General features: G+C 48.5%; 7 protein-coding genes across 7 annotated transcripts; 5 read left to right on the top strand and 2 right to left on the bottom strand.

Moving 5' to 3' along the window:
• Positions 1 to 2775: 2775 nt before the first annotated feature.
• Positions 2776 to 5334, top strand: CTRU02_208286 (beta-glucosidase g; the record flags this gene model as incomplete). Its single annotated transcript, XM_070205062.1, has 3 exons — positions 2776 to 2965; positions 3001 to 3759; positions 3812 to 5334. The coding sequence occupies 3 exons, from the start codon at positions 2776 to 2778 to the stop codon at positions 5332 to 5334; spliced, it is 2472 nt and encodes an 823-aa protein (XP_070061137.1).
• Positions 5335 to 6088: 754 nt separating this feature from the next.
• Positions 6089 to 7127, top strand: CTRU02_208285 (UbiA prenyltransferase; the record flags this gene model as incomplete). The annotated part of the gene is made up of 2 exons (XM_036725778.1): positions 6089 to 6175; positions 6249 to 7127. The coding sequence occupies 2 exons, from the start codon at positions 6089 to 6091 to the stop codon at positions 7125 to 7127; spliced, it is 966 nt and encodes a 321-aa protein (XP_036582492.1).
• Positions 7128 to 8101: 974 nt separating this feature from the next.
• On the top strand, positions 8102 to 10290 carry CTRU02_208284 (carboxypeptidase s1; the record flags this gene model as incomplete). Its single annotated transcript, XM_036725779.1, has 6 exons — positions 8102 to 8233; positions 8298 to 8410; positions 8464 to 9124; positions 9186 to 9567; positions 9626 to 9697; positions 9767 to 10290. The coding sequence occupies 6 exons, from the start codon at positions 8102 to 8104 to the stop codon at positions 10288 to 10290; spliced, it is 1884 nt and encodes a 627-aa protein (XP_036582493.1).
• Positions 10291 to 11477: 1187 nt separating this feature from the next.
• CTRU02_208283 (oxysterol-binding protein) lies at positions 11478 to 12774 on the top strand (the record flags this gene model as incomplete). The annotated part of the gene is made up of 2 exons (XM_036725780.1): positions 11478 to 11522; positions 11641 to 12774. 2 exons carry the CDS (start codon positions 11478 to 11480, stop codon positions 12772 to 12774), a joined length of 1179 nt encoding a protein of 392 aa, XP_036582494.1.
• Positions 12775 to 13248: 474 nt separating this feature from the next.
• Positions 13249 to 14274, bottom strand: CTRU02_208282 (zinc-type alcohol dehydrogenase-like protein; the record flags this gene model as incomplete). Its single annotated transcript, XM_036725781.1, has 1 exon — positions 13249 to 14274. The coding sequence occupies one exon, from the start codon at positions 14272 to 14274 to the stop codon at positions 13249 to 13251; it is 1026 nt and encodes a 341-aa protein (XP_036582495.1).
• Positions 14275 to 15061: 787 nt separating this feature from the next.
• Positions 15062 to 16796, bottom strand: CTRU02_208281 (uncharacterized protein; the record flags this gene model as incomplete). Its single annotated transcript, XM_036725782.2, has 5 exons — positions 15062 to 15159; positions 15210 to 15730; positions 15784 to 16117; positions 16192 to 16414; positions 16473 to 16796. Coding segments are annotated over 5 exons (1500 nt in total), but the record flags the coding sequence as incomplete, so codon positions are not given.
• Positions 16797 to 20476: 3680 nt separating this feature from the next.
• Positions 20477 to 20981, top strand: CTRU02_208280 (uncharacterized protein; the record flags this gene model as incomplete). The annotated part of the gene is made up of 3 exons (XM_036725783.1): positions 20477 to 20617; positions 20687 to 20749; positions 20898 to 20981. The coding sequence occupies 3 exons, from the start codon at positions 20477 to 20479 to the stop codon at positions 20979 to 20981; spliced, it is 288 nt and encodes a 95-aa protein (XP_036582497.1).
• Between the last annotated feature and the right edge of the window lie 2380 nt (positions 20982 to 23361).

Genomic DNA, 23361 nt, shown 5'->3' with positions numbered 1-23361 from the left:
TAGGGTCATCGTCAATTAGAGGTTCGGTTGGCAAAGAGTGAAAAGATCAGGCAGAGGCTCAAGGGTACCTGTATTCATCTCTGATCACTTAATCGGTTGCACTATTTAAGCCCCTTACGTATCTAGCAAGACATAATTATCTAAGATAGCATCTGCTATAACACATTCCCTGATATCTCGTCCTACTCCCTTAAGCTAACAATGCTAAGCCCCTGTGGTCTGCCCGTCCCGTTCTGCGACATTTCTGCTCTTGATCGTCAGTTGACAGCCGATCATTTGTCTGTCAACGTTAGGCTTTTGAGTTTTACAGATCAATCTTTAACCTAATAGGAAGTTTTATGTACGCTGCCAACCATAATTAGTGACTGTGTTACTTTGAAACAGGACAAGCTTAAAAAGCGGAGATCAGAACGATAAAGTCTCGATGATTCTTCCGTGCGAATTCGAGTCTGTGCCGTGCAGGAAGTCTCAGGTAGAAAAGCAAGATCACCGACGCAGGCCCATAATATTGATCAAGGAATAAGAAAACCGCTTCAACCAATGACTTAGTACTGATTGAAACACAAACTCGGGTAGAGTATGGGTGGGGTCAGCGAATGGTTTGTCTCATTCTCTCTACCGCGAACCATGTGTAAGAGAAGATTCGCAAGAACGGCAGGAAATCAGATGAAAGAGCAAAGTCATTCTAGTTTTCTATCTTCTTTTCCTTCCGGATGGGAATGCCGACTTTTCTCGTCACATCGCATTGATAATCTTGGCATAATGAATATCCTCGCGCTGATGCAGGCAACTTGAAGCGCAATGGATTGCCTTGTGCCATGCCGCCGACATTCGCCCGTGAGGAAAATTGGGCTTCGTATTGAAAGAAGAATCGAACCGAACCTAACCGTCATATCTTTTTCTAGATCCCGGGAATAACCTGATTGTAGTTGGGTATCTCAATGACAGTGGGCTATCCACAATTGAATCATGAGAGCAGACATCAATACCCGAGGTTAAGAGCCTTCCAAATTTTCATAGTCTCCGAGAAAAAAAAACAAAAAAAAACATGCCTTATGTAAACCCCCAGTTGACTAAGAATGTCTGCCCACAGTCCCAGTAAAACCTCACAATCAAAAGGACCTGTTCTCCAACACTCTCCAATTCTTGCATGGGGCAACTCCACTAAGCTCAATTACTTCCCCGTGGGAGTGGTCTACTCAAGAGGTTGATGGGGCTTAGCAAACCCACTAATTCCGCTTTCCAGCGCTCGAGTGCCGGTATTCTCTCCGCGTAGTATTAGCATGACGTATGGTCATCACGAGACAACCACACCACGAGAGCATTACCTTTCTCATACGGACCCCATCTCGCGGTCCCCGATTTCCCGATTCTTGGACGGCAGGGCTTCTCCCTGCAAAGGTTGGATGATCCCCTGACTAAAGAGCCGGTGTTTTGCCGCCGGCAGGCTTTCGTGGGCCTTGGTTTACCTCATCACAGTAGGTCAACTCCGGAAATTCATTTGGTTTCCGGTTGAAAATCGTACTGGCATATCCCGTGGCCTGGGGGATAACATAACAGGGCCGATTACCTGTGCGGGGAAGACTAGGGAGGGATGCCATTTTCCTCCTGCTTGGGACGACCAGTTCCACGGCTTCGGCCCCCGGACTCTGTTAAATTGCCCTAAACAAGCTACTCCAACCGCCATCATGAGAAAATTTCTTCTATGACACTCGCATTTCTCGTCCATTAGTGTCGGCGCAACGTCGGACCTCCACACATAGCCTCACCCACTCATCTCAACGGCGGGGGCGGGGAGGCTGGATCGCAGGCTGAGGCCAGCCAATGCTTATGATCCACCCTGCACAAAAACAAGCATGGAAATTCTCCAGGTTTCCTACTGTCACCCGATCCGTTTTCCCCACACCTACTACGGTTCCTTTCTGCTGGTGGTGCGGTGTAAACTGTTAGCGGCAGTTCTCCGGGATTTCAGCTTCGATTCTACGGCAGATGTAACGACGCGTACCGTGCCAAGGGCCGTTCAGGTCTAATTTACTCTTCCGTTCTTTACTAATACACATCAAACCACAATATGGTGTGGAATTGCCGCAGTGTGTGACGTTGAATTCGGCGTAGTGATGAAGACAGGTTTCTTTCCCTTCTAGAAGGTCTAATGACTCAATACTTCTTCTTAATGCTCTCTACAACTTTTCATTACTAGTCATGGCTGGTATTAAACACCCCACAGGCCATATGGTGAAGTGCGATTACAGGCATCAAAAACCGGGGATTTCGGTAGCCGTCCGCTTTCCCCACGCCAGTAGAGCTGGGGTGTCTTGCGCGTTTCTTTGGCAATAGGGAAACAAACGGCTAGCAGTACAATCCGTTTTTAACTAGAATCCCACCTTGTACCATCGGATGTCGACCGCTGCGGGGTCGATTTCCGGGCCATGACGACTTGGATTACCAATGGGGGCACTATTATGCAGCTGTCACCGGCTCCCGTACCAAACACCGAACCCAATGATGTGTGAGGGAAGGTCCATGTCTTCGGGCCTGTTTACAATGGGGCTCAAAGAGTTCGGTCGATGAACGTAGCGAAGACGAACAGGTGAGGTGGTATGGGATGGACCCCTGCTCCCGAGGTCAACTACCCAGATTTCGGAGTCGACGATGAACTGACGTTGTAACCCGGTAGGCTGTAATAGAGATGTATAAAGAGAGCCATATAACCCCTCTGGTTGCACTTTGGAATGCTCAGCACAAGCGTCAAACCTCAGCTCAAAGGATCTCAAGATGGCCGCTCTGTCTCTCGTCCTTTCTGGCCTTCTTTTGGCCCCAGCCGTTAACGGTCAGGCTTATGATGCTGGAGATCGTTCCGAAGATGCTTTCTCCTGGGTTCAGCCTCTGAACACTACAATCCTCGGTCCCTATGGCCACTCTCCGGCCGTCTACCCCTCTCGTGAGTATTTTCACGCAAGCACATGAGAAGAGATGTTTGAACTGACATGAACTGTGTAGCCAACATTACTGGTGTTGGTGGCTGGGAGGAGGCTCTGGCCAAGGCCAAGGCCTTCGTCGCCGAGTTGACTGTCGAGGAGAAGGCCGATATGGTCACTGGCCAGCCCGGCCCCTGTGTTGGTAACATCGTCGCCATTCCCCGCCTCGGATTCAACGGTCTCTGCCTCCAAGATGGCCCTCTTTCCATCCGTGTTGCCGACTACGCCAGTGTCTTCTCCGCTGGTGTCTCTGCCGCATCCACCTGGGACAGAGACATCCTCTACGAGAGAGGTCTTGCTATGGGCAAAGAGTTCAGGGCCAAGGGTGCTCACGTCGCTCTTTCCCCTGTTGCTGGACCTCTCGGTCGATCGGCCTACTCAGGAAGAAACTGGGAGGGCTTCTCCCCCGACCCTTACCTGACCGGTGTTGCCATGGAGTACACCATCAACGGCCACCAGGATGCCGGTGTCCAGGCTACTGCTAAGCACTGGATCGCCAACGAACAGGAGATCCAGCGCAACCCTAGCTTCGACCCCAACGGTACTTCCACGGATATCACTATGCAGGCTCTGTCCTCCAACATTGATGACCGCACCATCCACGAGCTTTACATGTGGCCCTTTGCCAACGCCGTCAAGGCCAAGGCTGCCTCTTTCATGTGCTCTTACCAGCGCATCAACGGCTCTTACGGCTGCCAGAACTCCAAGTCTCTCAACGGCCTGTTGAAGACCGAGCTTGGCTTCGACGGCTACGTCATGAGTGATTGGGGTGCTACTCACAGTAAGTTTGCTTTAGTTAACATGCTGATTATCCCTTACTAATTGTTTTACAGCTGGTGTTGCCGCTATTGAGGCTGGTCTGGACATGGACATGCCTGGTGGCTTGGGATCTTACGGCATGACCTGGAAGGACGGTTCCTTCTTCGGTGGAAACGTCACCAAGGCTGTCAACAACGGCACTCTTGACGTTGCCCGTGTCGACGACATGATTACCCGTATCATGACTCCCTACTTCTGGCTCGGCCAGGACAAGGACTTCCCCTCCGTCGACCCCTCTACTGGCGATCTCAACACCTTCTCTCCCAAGTCTACCTGGGTCCGCGAGTTCAACTTGACTGGCGAGCGCAGCCGTGATGTCCGCGAGAACCATGGCGAGCTCATTCGCAAGCACGGTGCTGCTGCCGCCGTTCTTCTCAAGAACGAGAACAAGGCTCTCCCTCTCAAGGCCCCCAAGTCTATTGCCGTCTTCGGTAACGATGCCGGCGAGGACACCCAGGGTTTCTACAACCAGAAGGACTTCGAGTACGGTACCCTCGTCGCCGGTGGTGGCTCCGGAACCGGCCGTCTGACCTACCTCGTCACTCCTCTTGAGGCCATCAAGGCCCGTGCCTCCAAGGACGGTGCCCTAGTCCAGCAGTGGCTCAACAACACTCTCATCGCCACCTCCAACGTCACCGACCTCTGGGTTCCCAAGACTCCTGATGTCTGCCTCGTCTTCCTCAAGACCTGGGCCGAGGAGGCTGCTGACCGCCAGCACCTGGACGTTGACTGGAACGGTAACGAGGTCGTCGAGTCTGTCGCCAAGGACTGCAACAACACCATCGTCATCACCCACTCCTCCGGCATCAACACCCTCCCCTGGGCTGACCACCCCAACGTCACTGCTATTCTCGCTGCCCACTTCCCCGGTCAGGAGTCCGGCAACTCCCTCGTCGACATCCTCTACGGCGACGTCAACCCCTCTGCCCGCTTGCCCTACACCATCGCTCTGAACGGCACCGACTACAACGCCCCTCCTACCACCGCCATCAACACCACTGGCGAGTACGACTGGCAGAGCTGGTTCGACGAGAAGCTCGAGATCGACTACCGCTACTTCGATGCCCACAACATCTCTGTCCGTTACGAGTTCGGCTTCGGTCTCAGCTACACGACCTTCGGCTTGGCTGACTTCAAGGCTGAGCCTGTTGCTGACAACATCACCCCCGCCCCCGAGGAGCGTCCCATCGAGCCCGGTGGAAACCCCGCCCTGTGGGAGACCATCTTCAACGCCACCGCTACCATCTCCAACACTGGCGATGTCGACGGCGCCGCCGTTCCCCAGCTCTACGTCACTTTCCCTGCCGACACCACCCCCGCCGGCACTCCCCCCAAGCAGCTCCGCGGTTTCGAAAAGGTCCCTCTGGCCGTCGGCGAGAGCAAGACCGTTGGCTTCGAGCTGATGCGCCGCGACCTCAGCTACTGGGACATTGTCTCCCAGCAGTGGGTCATCCCCGCCGGCGAGTTCACTCTTAGCCTCGGCTGGAGCAGCAGAGACCTGAAGGCTTTCACCAAGATCACTCCTGTACAAGGGTAAGGGCTTTCGCGGTTTATTATGTGTGGGGGACTTACGACATATGATTTACGACTCTGAATAGTATTAGTAATATCTGGATAGCAGAGCAATAAAAACCTTTTCAGTTTCAGCCTTTTTTGATGACGGTGTGGAGCGCCCTATGGTCGGGTCGAAGTAAGCGGACAGCTTTAAGATGTGAAGATATTTATTCCATCCGCAGTGACTAAAGGGGAAATACGTGTGTAGTGTCACCTCATTAGAGTCGGGGACATACCCGACCAATGCTTCGGAAAGTCAACACAAAAAGACTTTGTCAAGTTTTGGTCTAAATTTGCAATGCTTGATGCTATGAACTAGACTGCTGGTCTCTCAACCGTATGATGACTTGCGAAAATCAGTTGCGGCACCGTCCCTTGTCTTCCGAAAACTACTGCATTGAGAAAACTCAGAGTTCTAGACTTTGACCAGTCGTTTCGGGCCAGCCAGGCGGCCCAAATACTCCAAAATTCAATCTCCACCTGCCGTTTGTGAACTCCGGCAATCCGGTACTTTTAGAAATGTTCAGACGATGGCGTCAGAATATCCAGAACTGGACTCTCTGGCCGATATGGTTTCCATCCTGGCCGCGGACTTCCCCACGTACGTATTCAGATAGCAGTACAATAAGGACCTTTTCGTCCGTCTCTGAGTGCAGTTTGTAGGAGAGAGTCGCTCCTTTTGATGATATCTCACATTTCAAGCTCATGAATGTCCTTTCGCGCCAAATAAAAGAAACATGTTGGTTCAGGAGAATCTCATATTACTCGAGAAGCCATCAAAGGCTGGCTCATCCAGCTCGGATTCAACCGCGCGCAGAACCCTGGTAAGATCGCACAGCCCTTGCGTCTTGCGCAAAGCCCGCGCAGGTCCACCCGTAACAAGTGTCACTGACAGGGTCAAAGATTCGGGGCGTCCTTTTCCATCTCAAGACACTCTATCTCTTCACGAGAAGCGACGTCAAGACCGTGCTCGCACCTCAGATCATCTTCGTCGTTGCGGTGGTCCTCAGTCGAGAGCGCCTGACAACAGGTGATGAGCCGGCGTCGCTTTACGCACTGCGACGGTTACCTCTGGCCGTGGCATGGATATGGTTCAACCTCATCATATGCGGCATTTCGAACCAGCGACTGCCGGAGTCTATACTTGAAGACGAGCACAATAAACCGTGGAGGCCGATCGCCGACAATAGATTGACGCCGGAAGAGGCACAAAAATTACTGCTTGCCATCATTCCGTTGGCGATGGTATCAAGCTTGTTCCTGGGCGGGTTTACACCTACTGTCACAATGATGGCTTTGTTATGGATGTATAACGACCTCGACGGCAGTAGCATCAATGTCTGGGGACGAAACGCAATCAACACTGGAGGGATAATGTGCTTCAGCGCCGGGGCGCTGGAGGTGATGTCTGGTGGGCAACTTCTCCCCAAGGCGTGGACGTGGATCGGGCTCACTGGCGCCGCGATTGCGTCAACTGTTCAAGCACTGGATTTCCCAGACATGGAAGGCGACAGGGCGCGAGATCGGCAGACTATACCACTGCTGTACGGCGAGACATTTGCTCGGAGGAGCTTGGCGATGGCGGTGGTGTTTTGGTCCGCTGTTTGTTCATCATTCTGGGAGCTGCGGCTATCTTGCCGAGCGATACCTTTGAGTGTGGGGTTTACGATGGCTGTTTTGACCGTTATGAGACGCGGCGAGAAGTGTGATAAGATTGTAGCGAAGCTGTGGTGCATGTGGATGTCTGTCTTGTACTTGTTGCCTCTTCTTGTATGACATGAGAAGAAAAGCCTGAGAAGCTTGCTCACAAACAAGCTGGAAGGAGTTAATTGTTTGGCTGGGCAGTTAATCAAGGAACGGCGGTTGTGCACTCTTTAATACTCTACCTAACATCAGATATACCCCATAGAACCCAATCCATTCTTCACTCTTTCAGATAGCATATTGCTTCAGCAGTTTGTGTATAATCAATACTCTTTCTCGCTATTATTGGATATCTAGTATTTTTAATTGTTGTGAAATGCCAGCACAGGAAGTACCTAAGTATCCTGTTTGGTTATGATGCAGGCAATTGGTTGGTTTTAACAACGCATTCAATGTCATGAACATGTTCCTATGTAGCAAAAGCTTCTTACTTTGCTATACCAAGCCCAACTGGGAATTTGTGACTTAATCGTTCTACCAAACTACTCTCAAAATTGTGGCTCGTGATTGAAATATAGTTGCGTTAATCTCGTGCCTCAACGCTAGCCGATACAATCATGCTAGAACTAAACATCGTTAATGATTTTCTAATAAATTGATTCAAACCGAGTGCTGCGTAATAAACAAAAAATCGAGCTAAATCAAAGCTTGCACATCAAATTCGTCATCTATTAGGTATGTTAAAATCTCGACTTATTCGTCCACAGCAGTAAGCTGACGTTTGACCGTAGCCTCTTCAAGCTACTCCGTTACTGGGATACGTCACTCTAAATAACCGGTGCCGCTTTGCCGCCCATGGCCGTAGATACTAGAAAGGAAGGTGAAATAATATCGCCGAATCATATTTCGGGGCTCAAGGTTATCTTGCCCCGCACGTCTTCAGTCTGGGAATCCTTCAGGCCTTGTATGAAACGCGTCACGCCACGCGTAGGCAGTGAACTATTTATTTTGCAGGATAAAAACCTGTCGGTCGTCGTTGCTGATTGTCAAGATTGATTTGAAATCTAGCCTGAAAGAACTCATACTGATCTCTTCGCTCAGCTACAATGTTGTCCTCAGCGGTAGTGCTGTTGGGGGGCCTCATTAGCCTTACCAGTGCCCAGTTTCCACCGAAGCCGGAGGGGGTCAAAGTGCTGAAGTCTAGATTTCACGAAAATGTGACCATCTCGTATAAGGAGGTGAGTTGAAAGGAGAAGATATCCTATTGCGTTGAGATGATCGGAATTGATGTTGGGCCGATAGCCAGGGATCTGCGAAACGACTCCCGGCGTCCGAAGTTACGCGGGCTATGTTCATCTCCCGCCCGGGACTCTCGAAGAAGGGACCGGCGAGCCGCAGGACTATCCAATCAACACGTAAGGTCCATACAACATGTCCCGGTGACACTGACTGACCAGCAACGTCAAAGATTCTTCTGGTTCTTTGAGGCTCGAAAAGCGCCTGAAAATGCCCCGCTAGCTATCTGGCTAAACGGTGGCCCTGGCGCCTCTTCCATTATGGGACTGCTTGAGGAAAACGGCCCTTGTCTAGTCAACGAAGACTCCAAAACTACGCGGCTCAATCCGTGGAGTTGGAACAACGAAGTTAACATTCTTTACATTGACCAGCCCAACCAGGTAGGCTTCTCATACGACATCCTCACAAACATAACCGTGCACAAGAACGAGGATGGCTTCATACAGGCGTACCCCGCGGATTTCAGCGAAGGGGTCCCTGATGGTAACTGGACATACCGATACGGAACAACGTCCAGTCAACAAATCAACCAGACAGCCAGCACGACAGCCCAGGCTGCTCACGCCCTTTGGCACTTTGCACAGACTTGGTTCTTCGAGTTCCCTTTCTACAAGCCGATTGATGACCGCGTGAGCCTGTGGGGTGAGTCCTACGGCGGACACTACGCACCTGGTATCTTGAAGCATTTCCGAACCCAGAACGAGCTGATTCGGAACGGTTCTTCCACCGAGGATGGTGCGCAATACATCCATTTGGATACGTTGGGCATTGTCAACGGCCTCATTGATTTCCTCATCCAGGGCGAAACTTGGATTACGTTCCCTTATAACAACGTGAGTGGACCGCGCAGTGTCACAGACAAGAAGCAACGCTAAACAAAGAAATCCGTAAAAGACATATGGAATCCAAGTCTTCAACCAATCCATTTATGAGGAGTTGATGTACAACTGGACCCGCCCGCAGGGTTGCCGGGAACAGGTCGCCGACTGCCAAGACGCGCTCAAGAGACACGGCCCGCTATTCGCAAACGACCACAAGAGGAACTACACGGAGATCTGTGGGGGAGTCAGCCAAGACTGTTTGTTTAACGCTGTGTCGCTGTACCAGTCGATGGATAATGGCTGGTATGATATCGGCCATCCCAAGCACGACCCTTTTCCAGCCCCGCACCTCTATGGGTATCTCCTAGAAAGTGAGATCTTGTCTTCACTCGGCGTGCCGGTTAACTATTCAGAAGCATCGGGAGCCGTGGGTAAAGCTTTTGATTCGACTTATGGTAAGAAGCTCTGTTTTCGATGATCGAGATTGAACCTTTTAACAGCTATCAACTACAGACATAATCCTGGGCGGGTTCAGGGAGTCCATTGGATACCTCCTCGATAACGGAGTCAAGGTTCACTTGATGTGTGAGTACACCTCCAGCCTCGAAGCTTATCTCAGAAAAGTGCCTTTCGTCTTCTAACAGGACCGTGCAGACGGCGATCGCGACTATGCCTGCAACTGGGCCGGTGGCGAAAAAGCAAGCCTCGCGGTGCCCTACAAGCACTCCGAGGAGTTTGCCAACGCCGGCTACGCACCGCTCGTAACGCCGGACGGTATCACGGGAATGACGCGGCAGTTTGGCAACTACAGCTTCTCGCGAGTGTACCAGGCCGGGCATGAAGTGCCGTCGTACCAGCCCGTGACGGCGTACGAAATATTTATGCGGGCGACATTTAACCGCGACATTGCCACCGGTCTAATTCCCGTAACTGATAAGTTATCGACGATCGGGCCTAAAGATATCTGGCACATCAAGAACGTGCCGCCGCAGAGACCCGAGCCGACATGCTACGTGCTCAAACCCGACACCTGCACGCCTGAAGAGTGGGAAAAGTTGGAGAATGGCACGGCGCTGGTGAAAGATTACTTTGTGATTGGGGATGTTTCTGAAAATGATGACGCCAGAACCACTGAGGGTGCTGCGGTGGAAGAGCAGCAGGTCTTTGAGGAGCTGTAAAGCTTGAGAGGCTAACGCTGCAGTGCTGCAGGCCTAAAGACGCAGCACATAGTGTTTTCTGCTAGGGCAACTTTAGGAGCAGGGAACGAAGATTAAAGCCCCTCAGCCAAGTGTGTTTCATTGATTGGATGTAGAGGAGAAAACCGTCGGAAAACGTGCAGCGATGGCCGCAGTTTCGTGCCTTAGCGCCAGTTCAATGGAATGGTTTGGTCTAGTTATGAACCGCGCTTTTTTAAGCTTAGCTATCTACGTAGTAGGCTCCATACAAAAAAAAAAAAAAAAAAAAAAAAAAAAAAAAAAAGGTACCATTGTGCACGAATCGGTGCCCCTTATGAGAAGAAAAGCAGGGCATCAGAACTTGCACCCGGATGAGGTACAATATTGGGCGTCATGAAAATTGATTAGATTAAAGAAACATTGATTCATCTGAAAACGCAATTCGCCGGGTCTCATCGGTGAGACTCACCGTCCCGTTTGGCGGCATTTCATCCGATCCGAATTACATGGATCTCATCGACGGGAGGATGTTGCGCCGGTGGCACAAACAGCACTGTTTCCTCCCCCACCCGGGAGGCGCAGCAGCCCCGGGTGGCCTATGAGCCGGAGTCTTAAGCTGATCAGGCCAATCACAGTGGTTGTTCTAAGCTTTGAGGCCGCGTTGTCAGATGGAATTTGGTTGTTTGGCGTCGGCGGTCAACGCGGCACCAGCAGGGCGGGTGAGATCGGGCCTGTACATTAGCAGCAAATGCAAAGACGCTTTCACATGCCTGCTGGGTAGTTGAGACAGGAAATGATATCAGGACCCAACAGCCCGGCCATTTTATCCCCCCCGCAATGATAAGAGAGTGTCGCAGAAGTGGCTTGTTTTCTCCATTTCATTTATATACCTGCGCTTTGTTGTCAAGTCAACTCCACTGATTTGCAGATTCAGTTGTGTTTTGGGCATTTGCTGGCTGAAACAGTGCTGAAACCTCAGTCACCGCTCGCAAAACTCCTGAATACAGGCTGTCGACCCTTTTTCTTACGACTCTTCCAGCAAAGAAACAATCAGATTGAAAGGAATTCAAGACACAAAGTACGAGAACGAATTTATAGGAAACGATTTCATAGACGGTGAAAATTTTGGACGAGGAAATACGGATACGATAGCTTCTTCAGCTGCTGGCAACACATCATCGAGCCACAACATGGACACGAAGTCATTTGCATCTCGCATCAGCGACCTCGTCAAGGTAAACAGCTCAGAATCCACTCTTGGCAGGATCCGGTTACTGTGAAGCCTGGGCTTTTCAGTAGCGGGTCCGGTGACCGAATCGAGAACCCGTCATCGCTAACAATTCCCACGCCTAGTTCCTCTCATCCGTACAAGGCGACCTTTCCAATGTGACTGCTCCGCCGTCCTTCCTCGCGCCATCCTCCGTGGTAGAGGTTGGCCACTGCTGGTCCCAGCGGCCCGGTGTCTTCGTCGCCCCGGCTCTAGAGCCGGACCCGGAGAAACGCTCTTTGAAAATGCTGCGTATGATTCTTATTGCTATGCGGAGCCAGTTTTACGTCGCCGGTGCTCCCAATGTGAGCATCAAGAAGCCCCTGAACGCTTTCCTGGGAGAACTATTCCTCGCATCCTGGACCGAGGGCAAGGCCTCTACGAACTTGGTGGCTGAGCAAGTTAGCCATCATCCGCCCATTACAGCGATGCACATCGGTAGCAAAGAGCACGGAATTCGGGCTGATGGATACGCGCGAGTCGAAATGACTTTCTCGAGCAGTGTCAACATCCGCCAGATTGGGCATGCCGTGATACATATTGACAAGTACGACGAAGATTACTTGGTTCCGCTCCCTGATGTCAAGGTTCGCGGGTTCTTGAACGCCTGCTTGTACCCCGAGGTTATCGGCACCTATTACATCGTTTCCAACACAGGATTCATCTCGGAAATAAAGTTTTCGGGCACGGGAGTCTTTAGGGGGAAGAAGAACTTCTTCGAGGCTCGTATGTACCACAAGAACGACAAGAAGGCTACCATCTTCACGGTAGAAGGCGTCTGGAGTGAAGGTTGGATTGTCAAGGATGGAAGAACGGGTGAAGTCTTGGAACACTACGAGGTCGACGCCTTGGAGAACCTGCCTGCGCCCATGGAAATCGAGCCAATCGCCAGCCAAGACCCTTGGGAGTCGAGACGCGCGTGGAGTGGTGTTATCGAGGGTCTTGGCAAGGGCGATTTCCGCGAAACGGTAAACGCAAAGAGTCAAGTCGAAGAAGCGCAACGTCGGATGAGAGCGGAAGAAAAGAAGAATGGCGAGACTTGGGAGCCCTTGTTTTTTAAAAGCATTCCTGGGTCGGATCATGAGGTTTTCCACAGGTTGGCCAAGGGGGTGGATTGGCAGCTGCAGGACAAGCATACTAAAGGCGTTTGGAGGATCGATGATGCTAAACGGGATACGGTTCAACGGCCATTTAGAGGGGAATCGACGCCTTTAGGCTAGGCGATTCTTGGGTAGATTTGTATTTATTATGTCGGATGACCGGTGTTTTGGGCCTACAATGGATGGGGAACAGCGTTCGTTTTTTCTTTTCTTTTTTTTGTCTAGGGACAATGGGGCAATACAAGATCTACGTGATCGAACTTTCAACTTTTTGAAACTCAGATACAGTATGTTGAGCATGTTGATGACTTACACTAAATCATTTAACCATCTTACGATTTGAACAACACTTGAACCATCTTCAGGTTATACGGAGCTATATCATCCAGTCAACTCAATTCATGTCTCATAATTAGGCTGATAAATTTGATATACAGGTGTTGCAGTCTGCATGTAAAACAGGGGAGTTTTGCATTCTACCAATGGTATTCCATTTGAAGCTTTCAGTATTGGTTACATAGGTATCTTGGGCTATCTTCTCTCCTGGATACAACTTCAACTTCGTAATTATCATAGGTGGCACAATGATGATATTCAGTCTGGCTCGCCGCAAACTCGCACCACTATTTTTCCCACTGTTCTCTCAGTCTTGAGTTTCCCATACGCCTTTCCAGCGTTCTCCAACTCAAATTCTTCCTCGATGACAGGTCTAACCTTACCCTCTTTAATCCATTGGCCAACTTGTGCACAATCCTGGGTATTGGCCGTTACAGAATGAAATTTGAATTTTCTCTTTCCTCCACCAAGAAACCCTGGTAGGATATAAATACCAATCAGAGTCCTGAACGTTTTGAACTGCAACGGAAGACCGACGGATACATACGTTCCTCCAGGCGCCAGATAATGGTGACATTGCCAGTATAAGTCGCCATTTTGGAAGACAGTATCCAAAATGTGGTCGTAAAACTCTTCTTTCCGCTTCAATGACATTACAAGGTTCTCTTTCTTGTAGTCAAAAATGTCATCAGCACCAAGACTCCGGCAAAACTCGGCATTCTGTCCCGAGCAGACGGCTGTAACGCGAGCACATCCGAGGGCTTTGGCAATATGAATAGCGAATATCCCAACGCCGCCGCTGCCGCCGTTGATCAAAACTCTACTCCCGGGCTTCACAAACGGGGCAAGAGCTTGGAAGGCAGCGATACCACAGATCCCAACGCAAGCCGCATCTCTCAGTGCTACACCCTCTGGTAGCGCGGCGATTCCTGCTTTCCCTACAACCACGTACTCCGCCAGTGTTCCGCACACAGGCGGTTCCGTTCGCCCGAAGACGCGTTGGCCGGGCCGGAGGGTGTCCAGGGTCGTCGAGACAACTAATCCGGAGAAATCGAGTCCAGGTGTGGCTGGTTTGGTGATGAAAGTGCTGAAGAAGGGTAGCTCAGCTACTTTGTAATCGAGGTGATTCAGAGATGCATAAGATACTTTGACGAGCGTATGGTCTTTCGGCAGTGTTGGGAATCTTGCGTTGGTGGTTACTTTGAGGTTCTTTTCGATGCCGTTGCTTATGGTGCGCCACTGTGCGGCGCGCATGGTTGGCGTGAGAGGAGTTGGCGAGGCCATGCCGTTTGAGTGAATGTTGGGCAGTTTGACAATAATTCTGATGAATTTGGGAGGTACCAGGAAGACGAAGATCGTAAAATGGTATAACCATGTCGTTCACTGATATTTTTTTTTTTTTTCGAGCAGAAAGTGGTATGATGCCATAGTCCGCTCGGGGCCAGGGCTTATCGCTATGTTCCGACGGAGGCTTGGGACGCACCGTGCTGACGAGTGCGTGATGGAATGACAAGCCTGGCTAGTCATCTGCCGTGAGGCTTTGTGGTGTTAGTCGTGCATGAGAGGACCCTATTCGTCCAAATATATGCTGCGCCATGAGTGATCTCTCCACTGGCTGTGGGCAACACATCTTTGGCAGTGGCTTGGCTTCATGTGACGAGTGAATCAGGAGATGGAGATGCAGTCACTGATCCAACAAGCCACTAGACGCGAATCTAAGAGCTTACCATGGTATCGCACATTTTGACACAACAGCCCAGTTTGAAAATGCAGCTAACAACGAATTCATAACTGAATGTAAATTAGACAAGTGATTTCACTTGAATAATTATTGGCAGTACTATCTCTCCTACATTTACGATTGGGAGTAGAAACAATTAAGTGGCTGATGTGCAGTATTCTTCATTGGATTAATCAGTACCTAGTCAGGGTGGTTACGAAATCCCAGAAGATGGTTGACGAATTGGAAAGAGGGAACACCCTTGATGACCTTGCGTATTTTGAATTGAACTTATCAACTACAAAGAGCTATATGATTCCTACATCATTTCTACCAGTTGATTTCCATGCATTAATCAAGCCGCGGTCCAGCATATCCCTTGTTGGCATATCCAAACCAGTTTCCAAGGGCAAACAGCGCCATCACTCCAATGATGGCACATGCATAATCTAAGTGTATCAGTCAACTAAATCCAGAATTAGATGGCAGGGAAACTCACTCATGTTCGAAGCTGTAACTGGCATGACCACTGGAAAGTTATAGAAAATCAGGGCGACAAGACCCATGACGATGGTCAGTACATTCGCAATGGCTCCGATAAACCCAGGTAATCTAAATTTGCGGCGTGGTAGTAGGCGCTCAAAAGCTGCAGCGCCCTTGGACCTATGATACAATGCCAATGCCGCAGGGAATGCGAAACTGACTTGCTGAAGGATGAGACCAGTGGCTACCAGGGCGTTGAAAGCAGTCGAGGAGCCAAGAAAGATGCAGCCCAGAGCGAAAATCAGGGCCGAGTTTACGATAAGTGCGTTGACGGGTACGCCGAGGCTAGGGTTAATTTTGCGCAGAAACGATGAGAAGATGATGGCGTCATCACGGGCGAATGACCATGTTAAACGGCTGGCGGTCTGTATGGCTCCTCCACAAGCAAAGCAACCGCACGTCAAAAGAATCACGACGAAGACTGTTGCGGCGGCGCTAGATCCTGTTGCCTGAGACCAAATCTCCAGAATCGGTAGTCTGCGGAAAGGTTAGTAGTCGGATTGTAGTCAAGTCGTGGCCCAGAGTCTTACGGGGAAGAAAGAACGGGCTCAATCTCAGTAAAACTGTACAGCATCGCGACGCTGAATACAAAGGCTGACACGAAGCCAATGATAATTGTAGACATCAGCGCTTTTGGAATGGTAGTTGCCGCATGGGTGCATTCCTCGGCGAGATGGATGGCCCCGTCGAGACCAGAGTAGATAAAGTTGGGATTAAGCAGGCCGGTCAGGAAGACAATGCCATTAGAAGACCATCCGCTCTCATTAATGAACCCTTTCCAGACGAATGAACTGTCCTGTTTTTTCTCGGACCGAGCTAGGCATGTTATGGTAATCACAACAAACCCAGAGAGGGAAAGCACAACTAAGCACTTCGTAAGTTGAAGCCCATGTGATTCTCGCCCGAGAGAGCACTGTACGTATTTATGAAGTACTTACATCCGATATCATGGATCCAAGCTGTGCGTTTCATTAAGAATATGTTGTATGCTGTGAACGCAAAATTGAAGCCTTGGTATAACAGGAAGATGTGCCATGTTTCCGGGACGTAGGTCGGGTCGAGGTATGATGCTAGGGAGAGAACGATTACAGGCATTTGGATGATGAAGCCCGCTCCATTCGCAATCCATCCTAGAAAGTTGACGGATCCACAACAGTAGCTCTATCCAAATTGTGGTTAGCCTCCGCTTCCGATAGCCGGCCAAGCTTATGTATCTCACTAATACGCGACTGAGCCGTTTGGGTGCAAGAATGCTTGTCCAATGGTACTGGCCTCCAGCTGTCGGGTAAGCGGACGCAATCTCTGCCAAGCTCAGCGCACAAGAGCCTCCGAGAACGAATATCAGAATGATGCCGTATAGCAACGTGACCGGCCCGCCGGAGACGACAGATATCGCCAACGTTGCAGAAATGGCTGACCAGCTGTTGCAAATATTCCAACCTAGCCCAGCAATCGCAAAGGGTCCGATATCCCTTTTCGTCTGAGTTTCAAGGCCCAGGCGGAATAACTCTGCATCTTCGTCGCTACTAGTTTGGATTGAGCCATCTGTAAATCATTTTTGTTAGCGAATGGTGTTAAAATCATTCGACGGCAGCTAGCGTTTCAACCGTGGCCTACTCTTGTCTGCGTTTCCTCGGTCCAACACGTATGTAGAGGGTCCCTTGTTTCCTGGCAGATCGTTTGAGAGCATGACGGAGACTATCGCACTTGACACACTCAGGCTATGATAGCCCTTGAGACGCTGTAGAAGACAGCACGGTGCCTAACTGATCGTAGTAAAATCTGGAAAAAACAAGATGGAACTGTCAAAAAGTAGCAGAAGTGCGGGCATAATATCTATTCTTCTATGCTCGCTGGGGTCCTTGATATTTCGGGCGCAAAAGCCCACCTAGGAACGAGCCGGTGCGGGAAAGGCAAGTGCCCGGTAGATGGTTACATTGACGACTGCCCCTAGGCTGCAGTCATCCTTTAACCCTTACTTATGTACAAGGCTTCGGCCGCTCTCATTCGTGGCGTATCCTTCAAGTTTCACACTTAAGCAATCATATCTACCGACCTAATGCAGCGTGATTTAGGCTCAAACGGCAGCTAGCCGTCTCGGTCCAGTCCTCGTCTGTGAAAGAAAGACACGCCATGCTCAGGCGATCCAGATCAATCATTAGATTGTCGGGGAGCTAGTGCGCCATCATATGTTCGTTCTGTACCACATTTTCTTATTCGGATACAGGGCCCGAACCCTTACATATGATTATCAACACGTGGCCCTTGGCATCAGAATCTTGGACTATTTATGGTCCATTGCACATGTACTCTTCATATCCATTCCAGGCAGGTGTCCTGGCAGATCCGCGGAGGAAAAAAGTTTCCAAAGTTGTATTTTGAAAGCGCATTAAAAAAGATACGCGTATAATCCAATGCTTCTCCATCATTTGTGTAGATGTTACTGCGCTCTGCATCAACCATAAATGACGTCAGTCTTGGATAAGCTAGGCATGCCCATGTCTCGCTCTTGTTCACGTTGGCTCGATATGGCACCCGGGCTGCCCACATGACGGGCAGACCGACTGACGGCTATAAGACCGACAGCCACTTCCTCCAGCACTTCTGCTGGAATTTATTCTAGAAGATATACAGACGGACTAGCCACAAATAAAGACTGGTTTTTCCCCATCAGTTTATCCCACTTTACGGGTATCCTGTAATACCAAAAAGGCCCATAATCCGATCCCTAGTGCGAGCAATTGTTGTTCAGAAAGATATCTAAACTACCTATACTAATCCAATTATAAAAGAAAGAGCTGCACAAGACACATACATTGTCAATGACTTCCTTTTTTCAAAGTCGGCTGTTTGGTCGAAAGAAACATTTTGGAAGCTATTTATTGTAATTTTCCTTTTGAGAATTAATCATGCTATTTGCTAGATTGTTCCTCCCTCTAGCAAGCTATTCCATCGAGCTCTAAGGCAACAGGTACATACTCCTATGGGTAGTGTGCACTTGGAGACCATAAATATCTTCGCTATCCTTATGTTTCACGAATTCCAACTGCACAAGGGGTACTAGGAACTGTCTTACATATATAGCGCCATTTAAGTGCCGGATTCGATGGAAAGAGCAGTTAGAAACGCTAGGAGGGATAATGTACCGTTGCGTATTCATTGTATGACAAGAGAATGTGCGATGACAAATTCGGGGCTAGGTGTTACAGTTCTTCCGGCTAGCACTTGATTATAACTGGCAGAAGTAGGAGCCGTGATAAGAACAGAGATGTAAACAGAATAGTACGAAAGTAAAATAAAAAAATGATCACGAGGCAATAAACAACGATAAATAGATAAACGTAGGTATAAGCAGTTGGTTCTTCTATTGACTGTACCTCCTAGCTGAGATGCCATCATGGGCGTCTCTTGTACGGGTCCGGCTGGCACGTGAGATATCACGATAGTTAGCCACTGAATAATACTCTATATTACTAACTTATATGGAGAGTAATTATGTTGAATAATTTCCTTTAAAGAAAATAGAGTGTAAGAAGCGTTCTATCAAGTAGGTAACGGCTGCGTTTTCTAAGATATAATTTGCTTATAATAAAGTTATAAGAACAGAGTCAAAGCCTTGTTATAGTGAGTTAAAGAGACGGAAGAATTTTATAAGAGAGAAAATATCTATCTAGAACCTTAAAAGAAAAACGGTTTAGTAATAGTATTGATAGGAAAATTAGTATTTCTAATATGAAAATTACCGGCATTTTTAGTAACACCCACCCCAACCCCTTCCTTATATAGTCATGATTTCCATTACGTAGTATTCGGTTAAGGGTTACAGGCACTGCGTGGATAGTGAGCCGAAAGAACCATTCGGATCATGGCTGCCATAGCGATGGTTGATATATTGGCGAGCGGTTATCCTGCTACGCCCGGTAGGGCAGGCTTCAGGCTGGATTCATTAACTAACAGATTTCGGGTCGTAATAATTATGGGTCAAAAGTGCTGATTGGCTCTAAACTACCTTATCTTTGGCGAAACTAGGGCCTTGCAGCACTCATTGGGAACTTCTTACTTTAGGAAGATGCGAGAATAGGACGTTCATGTTCCAGATGCTCTTGGCTGCGTTTAGCAGGATGGAATCTGTCTAGTTACCGTCTTCATCAAGCAGGCCAAGTAATTACTGCAGTGACGGCAACTCACTTAGCGCCCTGTTGATATGAGTGCTACGAACTCAACATACCAAAACCTGTATTAATACAGAGCCCAGCCAGTAAGCAAGAGTCTTTGGATATCATGGTTAAATACAGAAAGGTGGATTTACTACCCCGCTCCTCGCCCGAAATGTATGCGACATAGCTATTCTACTTCGGACCCCTGTGGAGCAAATTCTCTGCGAGCCATGCTATTTCTACTTTTTGAGTCATTTTCCCCTCAGCCCCATCACATCAACTGCGACAGGACCCCGTTTTTGCCAAGGGCGGGGTAAAGCTAATCAGGGCTCTTATGCTTACTAGTTTTGTTAACTTATACCTGGATTTAGGGTATACAGATTACCTAAAACTTCGAGACGTAGAAGAGGTTCTGAGCGGGGTATAGACAAGAGAACTACCTTAGTTCCATGGCAATAGGATGTAAAGGGATTGAGGAGTGTTAATTCGCTTTGTGTCGATCGAGCAGTATGCATGTATTGAGGGCTTTAAAAGAGGTATCAAGGAGTAGCGTCACCATGCTGTAAAAGTAGAAGAGAACTCGGAAAAGCTACTTGGACTGTAGAATAGTGTTATGTAATGTACTAACAAAGATTGCGGCCACCTTTGGCATTCCTAGGATCTATACCTTGAATAGATGTACTATAAACGTTAGTACCTGAACCTATCAAAGCCTCGCGCATCAAAGCCCTGGTTGAATTTACCCTGTCATTGGCAAAAATGGGGTCATGTCGTAGTCTATGGGATAAAAGATGCTAATCACATCTTGTGAGTAGAACTGTGGGTCATTCATGCCCCAAATGTCTACGAATGCTATCAACGGAAATCTGGTTCCGAACCTGCAATGGGCATTTTCCCCCACGGCTCATTGGCAAGACACTCTTCGAATTTTCAAGGTTTCCAGCGGACACCTAATCTCTATATAAAGGAGCAGAATATCCATTGACTAGGCTACATTTCTACACCAACTCATTACACCATAATAACAAGAATTAGCTTTCAACCAAAGCAACTGCTCATAGCCATCATGAAGTTTACAACTCTCGCAGTTTTTGTTTCGGCTCTCTCCGCTGTCGCCGCTGCTCCAATGCCGGACACTACACCTTCAAACTCCCCTCACCAGCTATTCAAGCGCAAATCATGCCCCAGCTATTACAGATACAAGGGCGTAAGTTGTAAAAATGGATAAGAAAAGATACTACAAAAGTTCCCTAAGCTGACAAACTTTAAATCACAGGTGTGCAACGGCACCTCGTGCCGATGGGGCCTGATCAACTACAGATGTGAAAGGGGATCTTGTGTATGTTATTCCTGTTTCATGCTCTCTCCAATGAGTTACAACTCTTCACATGTCGTATTCTTGTCTTTGCATTAGATGAAATAAAGATTAGGTGCAAGGGAGCAGGGGTTGGCCAAATGTATTTCAACTAACCTCTAATACTGTTTAGGTCGGTAATGGCGGCGGCGACGGATCTTGCTGTGGTTGGCCCAACGGAGGCAGCCCAGCCATCTGCCCTAACGGAGGATTTTAACACTTGGACTTCCGAGGATGACTAACGAACAAAAGAACAAAAGAACAAAAGGGTAGATCACACATCGAGATTAGTCTTAACATCTAGTTTAGCGGATTAGAAATCGTCCAGAGTCTTCAATATCCCCAAGATCATCAATACTAACATCGTCGCATCATCATCCATGTAAAAGTAATTAAAAATTTGTATTTGTTGCGATAGTTGGAATACGGGACCGTGTGGCCACCCGGCACGGAAGGATAACTAAGCTATAAGGCAGAGCTATCCCATGCAAGGGATAACTCTAGGTGTCTCATACCTATCCACGTATATAAGGGACAACTGTCGTTTCACCTCTTAGATAGAACATAGAAGAATCATCAAGGAATTTACAATGCTCTACCAAGCATGGATGCTTCTATTCTAAAGTATTGCGATGCCCACTTCGATAGCGTAAACCCTAGTATGCATTGTATGAGATATTGTTCTCGTTTTCGTACTTCACGTTTGACATACCTGAACTATCCACTGTACGGGAAGATTAAATCCTTTCGATTGCTGAGCGGTGATAGTATTTGAGAGTGCCATGTATCTACTACATAGAACAATAAACCTGTTGGTATCACAGGATACCCGTGAAGTGGGATAACTGATGGGGGAACTGGTCTGTATTTCTGTCTGTGTCTGTCTATAGAAGAAGTTCCAGCAGAAGTGCTGGAGGAAGTGGCTGTTGAACTTATAGCCGTCAGCCGGTAGGACTGCCGGCGACGGAGCCACTTCAACTCGGAGTTCCGGCTATTCCAACAAAACCAATAGCGAGGTTTATAATCGTTGGAGTCAAGCAGAAGAGCAATTTGTTTGCATACGAAGCACTGAAGTTGCAGTTGGGCATCGTATTTCATTTTTAGAGTAAGTGCTTTGTGTATTCGAATCGGATTGTATTAGCCAACATTTGGCTGTCTCCTGGAATTAATTGTCTAAAAGCACGGTCTTAATAACAACTTCTTGCAGACTTGATTGTCAGCTGTGTGAATTTGGGCGGTCAAATGTAGTCCGCAAGATACGATTTAGATCAGAAAGGCTGACAAACTACCATTACTCGTAAGCATGTTACCATCTCTTGGTTTAAACCTTAGCAATCTCGGGTTCTCTATCGTTAGCTGCTATCATGTTTTATTTCTTAGTGCGTCGCCCATTCAAGTCAATCTCAAGTATTGCTAGCGTCTCGTCTAATAGCTAAAACCCTCGCTAAAAGTCCTTCCTTGATACTTGCATTTCTGTAACTCCGGGTTGAAGTGGCTCTGTCGCCGGCAGTCCTGCCGGTAACCGGGCTGCCCACGTGACGGGCAGACCGGCTGACGGCTATAAGACTGATAGCCACTTCCTCCAGCACTTCTGCTGGAACTTCTTCCATACAGAACAGACACAAGAATACAGACCCGTTCCCCCATTAGTTATCCCACTCCACGGGTATCCTGTGATACCATCAATTTCAATACTAAAGGGCAAAGATAACATTGACGGACGCAAAACTCTCAATAGTGCCAAGGTTATTCGTCGTGTTGATAGGTCTATACTATAGCAAAAGTGAAATAGCTAGGTGCTTAGCACAGTTGCTATAGTCGGAATGCTGAGTTGAAGAGGCACCATGGCGGCCCAAGCTGCCGGTCGTCGGCCACCAGGTCTCACATGGGTAGGCGACATCATATACCCACGTGACAGGCAACTGGAAGAGCTGTAGCTCATTCAATCACTTCGACCTGCTCTTCTACAGCTTCATCTTTAAAATACCTGACTTTCAACACAGTTAGAGAGAACTCTGTCTCTTACGTCTTTACCTTTACGGACATTCCGTAATACCAACACCTGTCTTTTGTTCATGACACTTGCAGCAACCAAGAGTGATTGTAGAGCCCTCTAAAAGCTAACTTGGTGCTGTCAGCGAACATATATTGGGTGTGTATGAATGTGGTCAATCTGTCATGATTTTCTCTTTGGAACCGACACACCAGTCCGCTAAAAGGGGCGTGTTATAGGAACCAGTTGATATCGTTTGGCATAGCCATAACACTTACTTGGCAAAAGCTGTTTACATTGGTACTTTGATCCGGTATTCTTTTCCGGCAAGGTCTAGATGCTAGAAATAGGCTTGATATCGTAGAACAAGCAGTTGTCCTATTCCCTTGCACCCCATTCGCTCTACCATTATCTGACGGGATTATGATGTCCCAGTTAAAGGAAATTGATGAGTGAATGCAGTAGTTATCAGATAGTGTAGGTAAAACTGTGCATGAGCAATGATGGGCAGTGCATAAGCTTGTCTTACACTACGTAGGCGTTGTCGTGCGATGTGAGTCGTAACACATTGCTCATGCTTCTTTTAACTGTGTCTTGAAAATTT

The sequence above is a fragment of the Colletotrichum truncatum genome, assembly GCF_014235925.2.
Source record: "Colletotrichum truncatum strain CMES1059 chromosome Unknown Contig_0005, whole genome shotgun sequence".
NCBI classification, from domain to species: Eukaryota; Fungi; Ascomycota; class Sordariomycetes; order Glomerellales; family Glomerellaceae; genus Colletotrichum; species Colletotrichum truncatum.
This window is presented reverse-complemented; position numbering and strand designations above follow the sequence as displayed.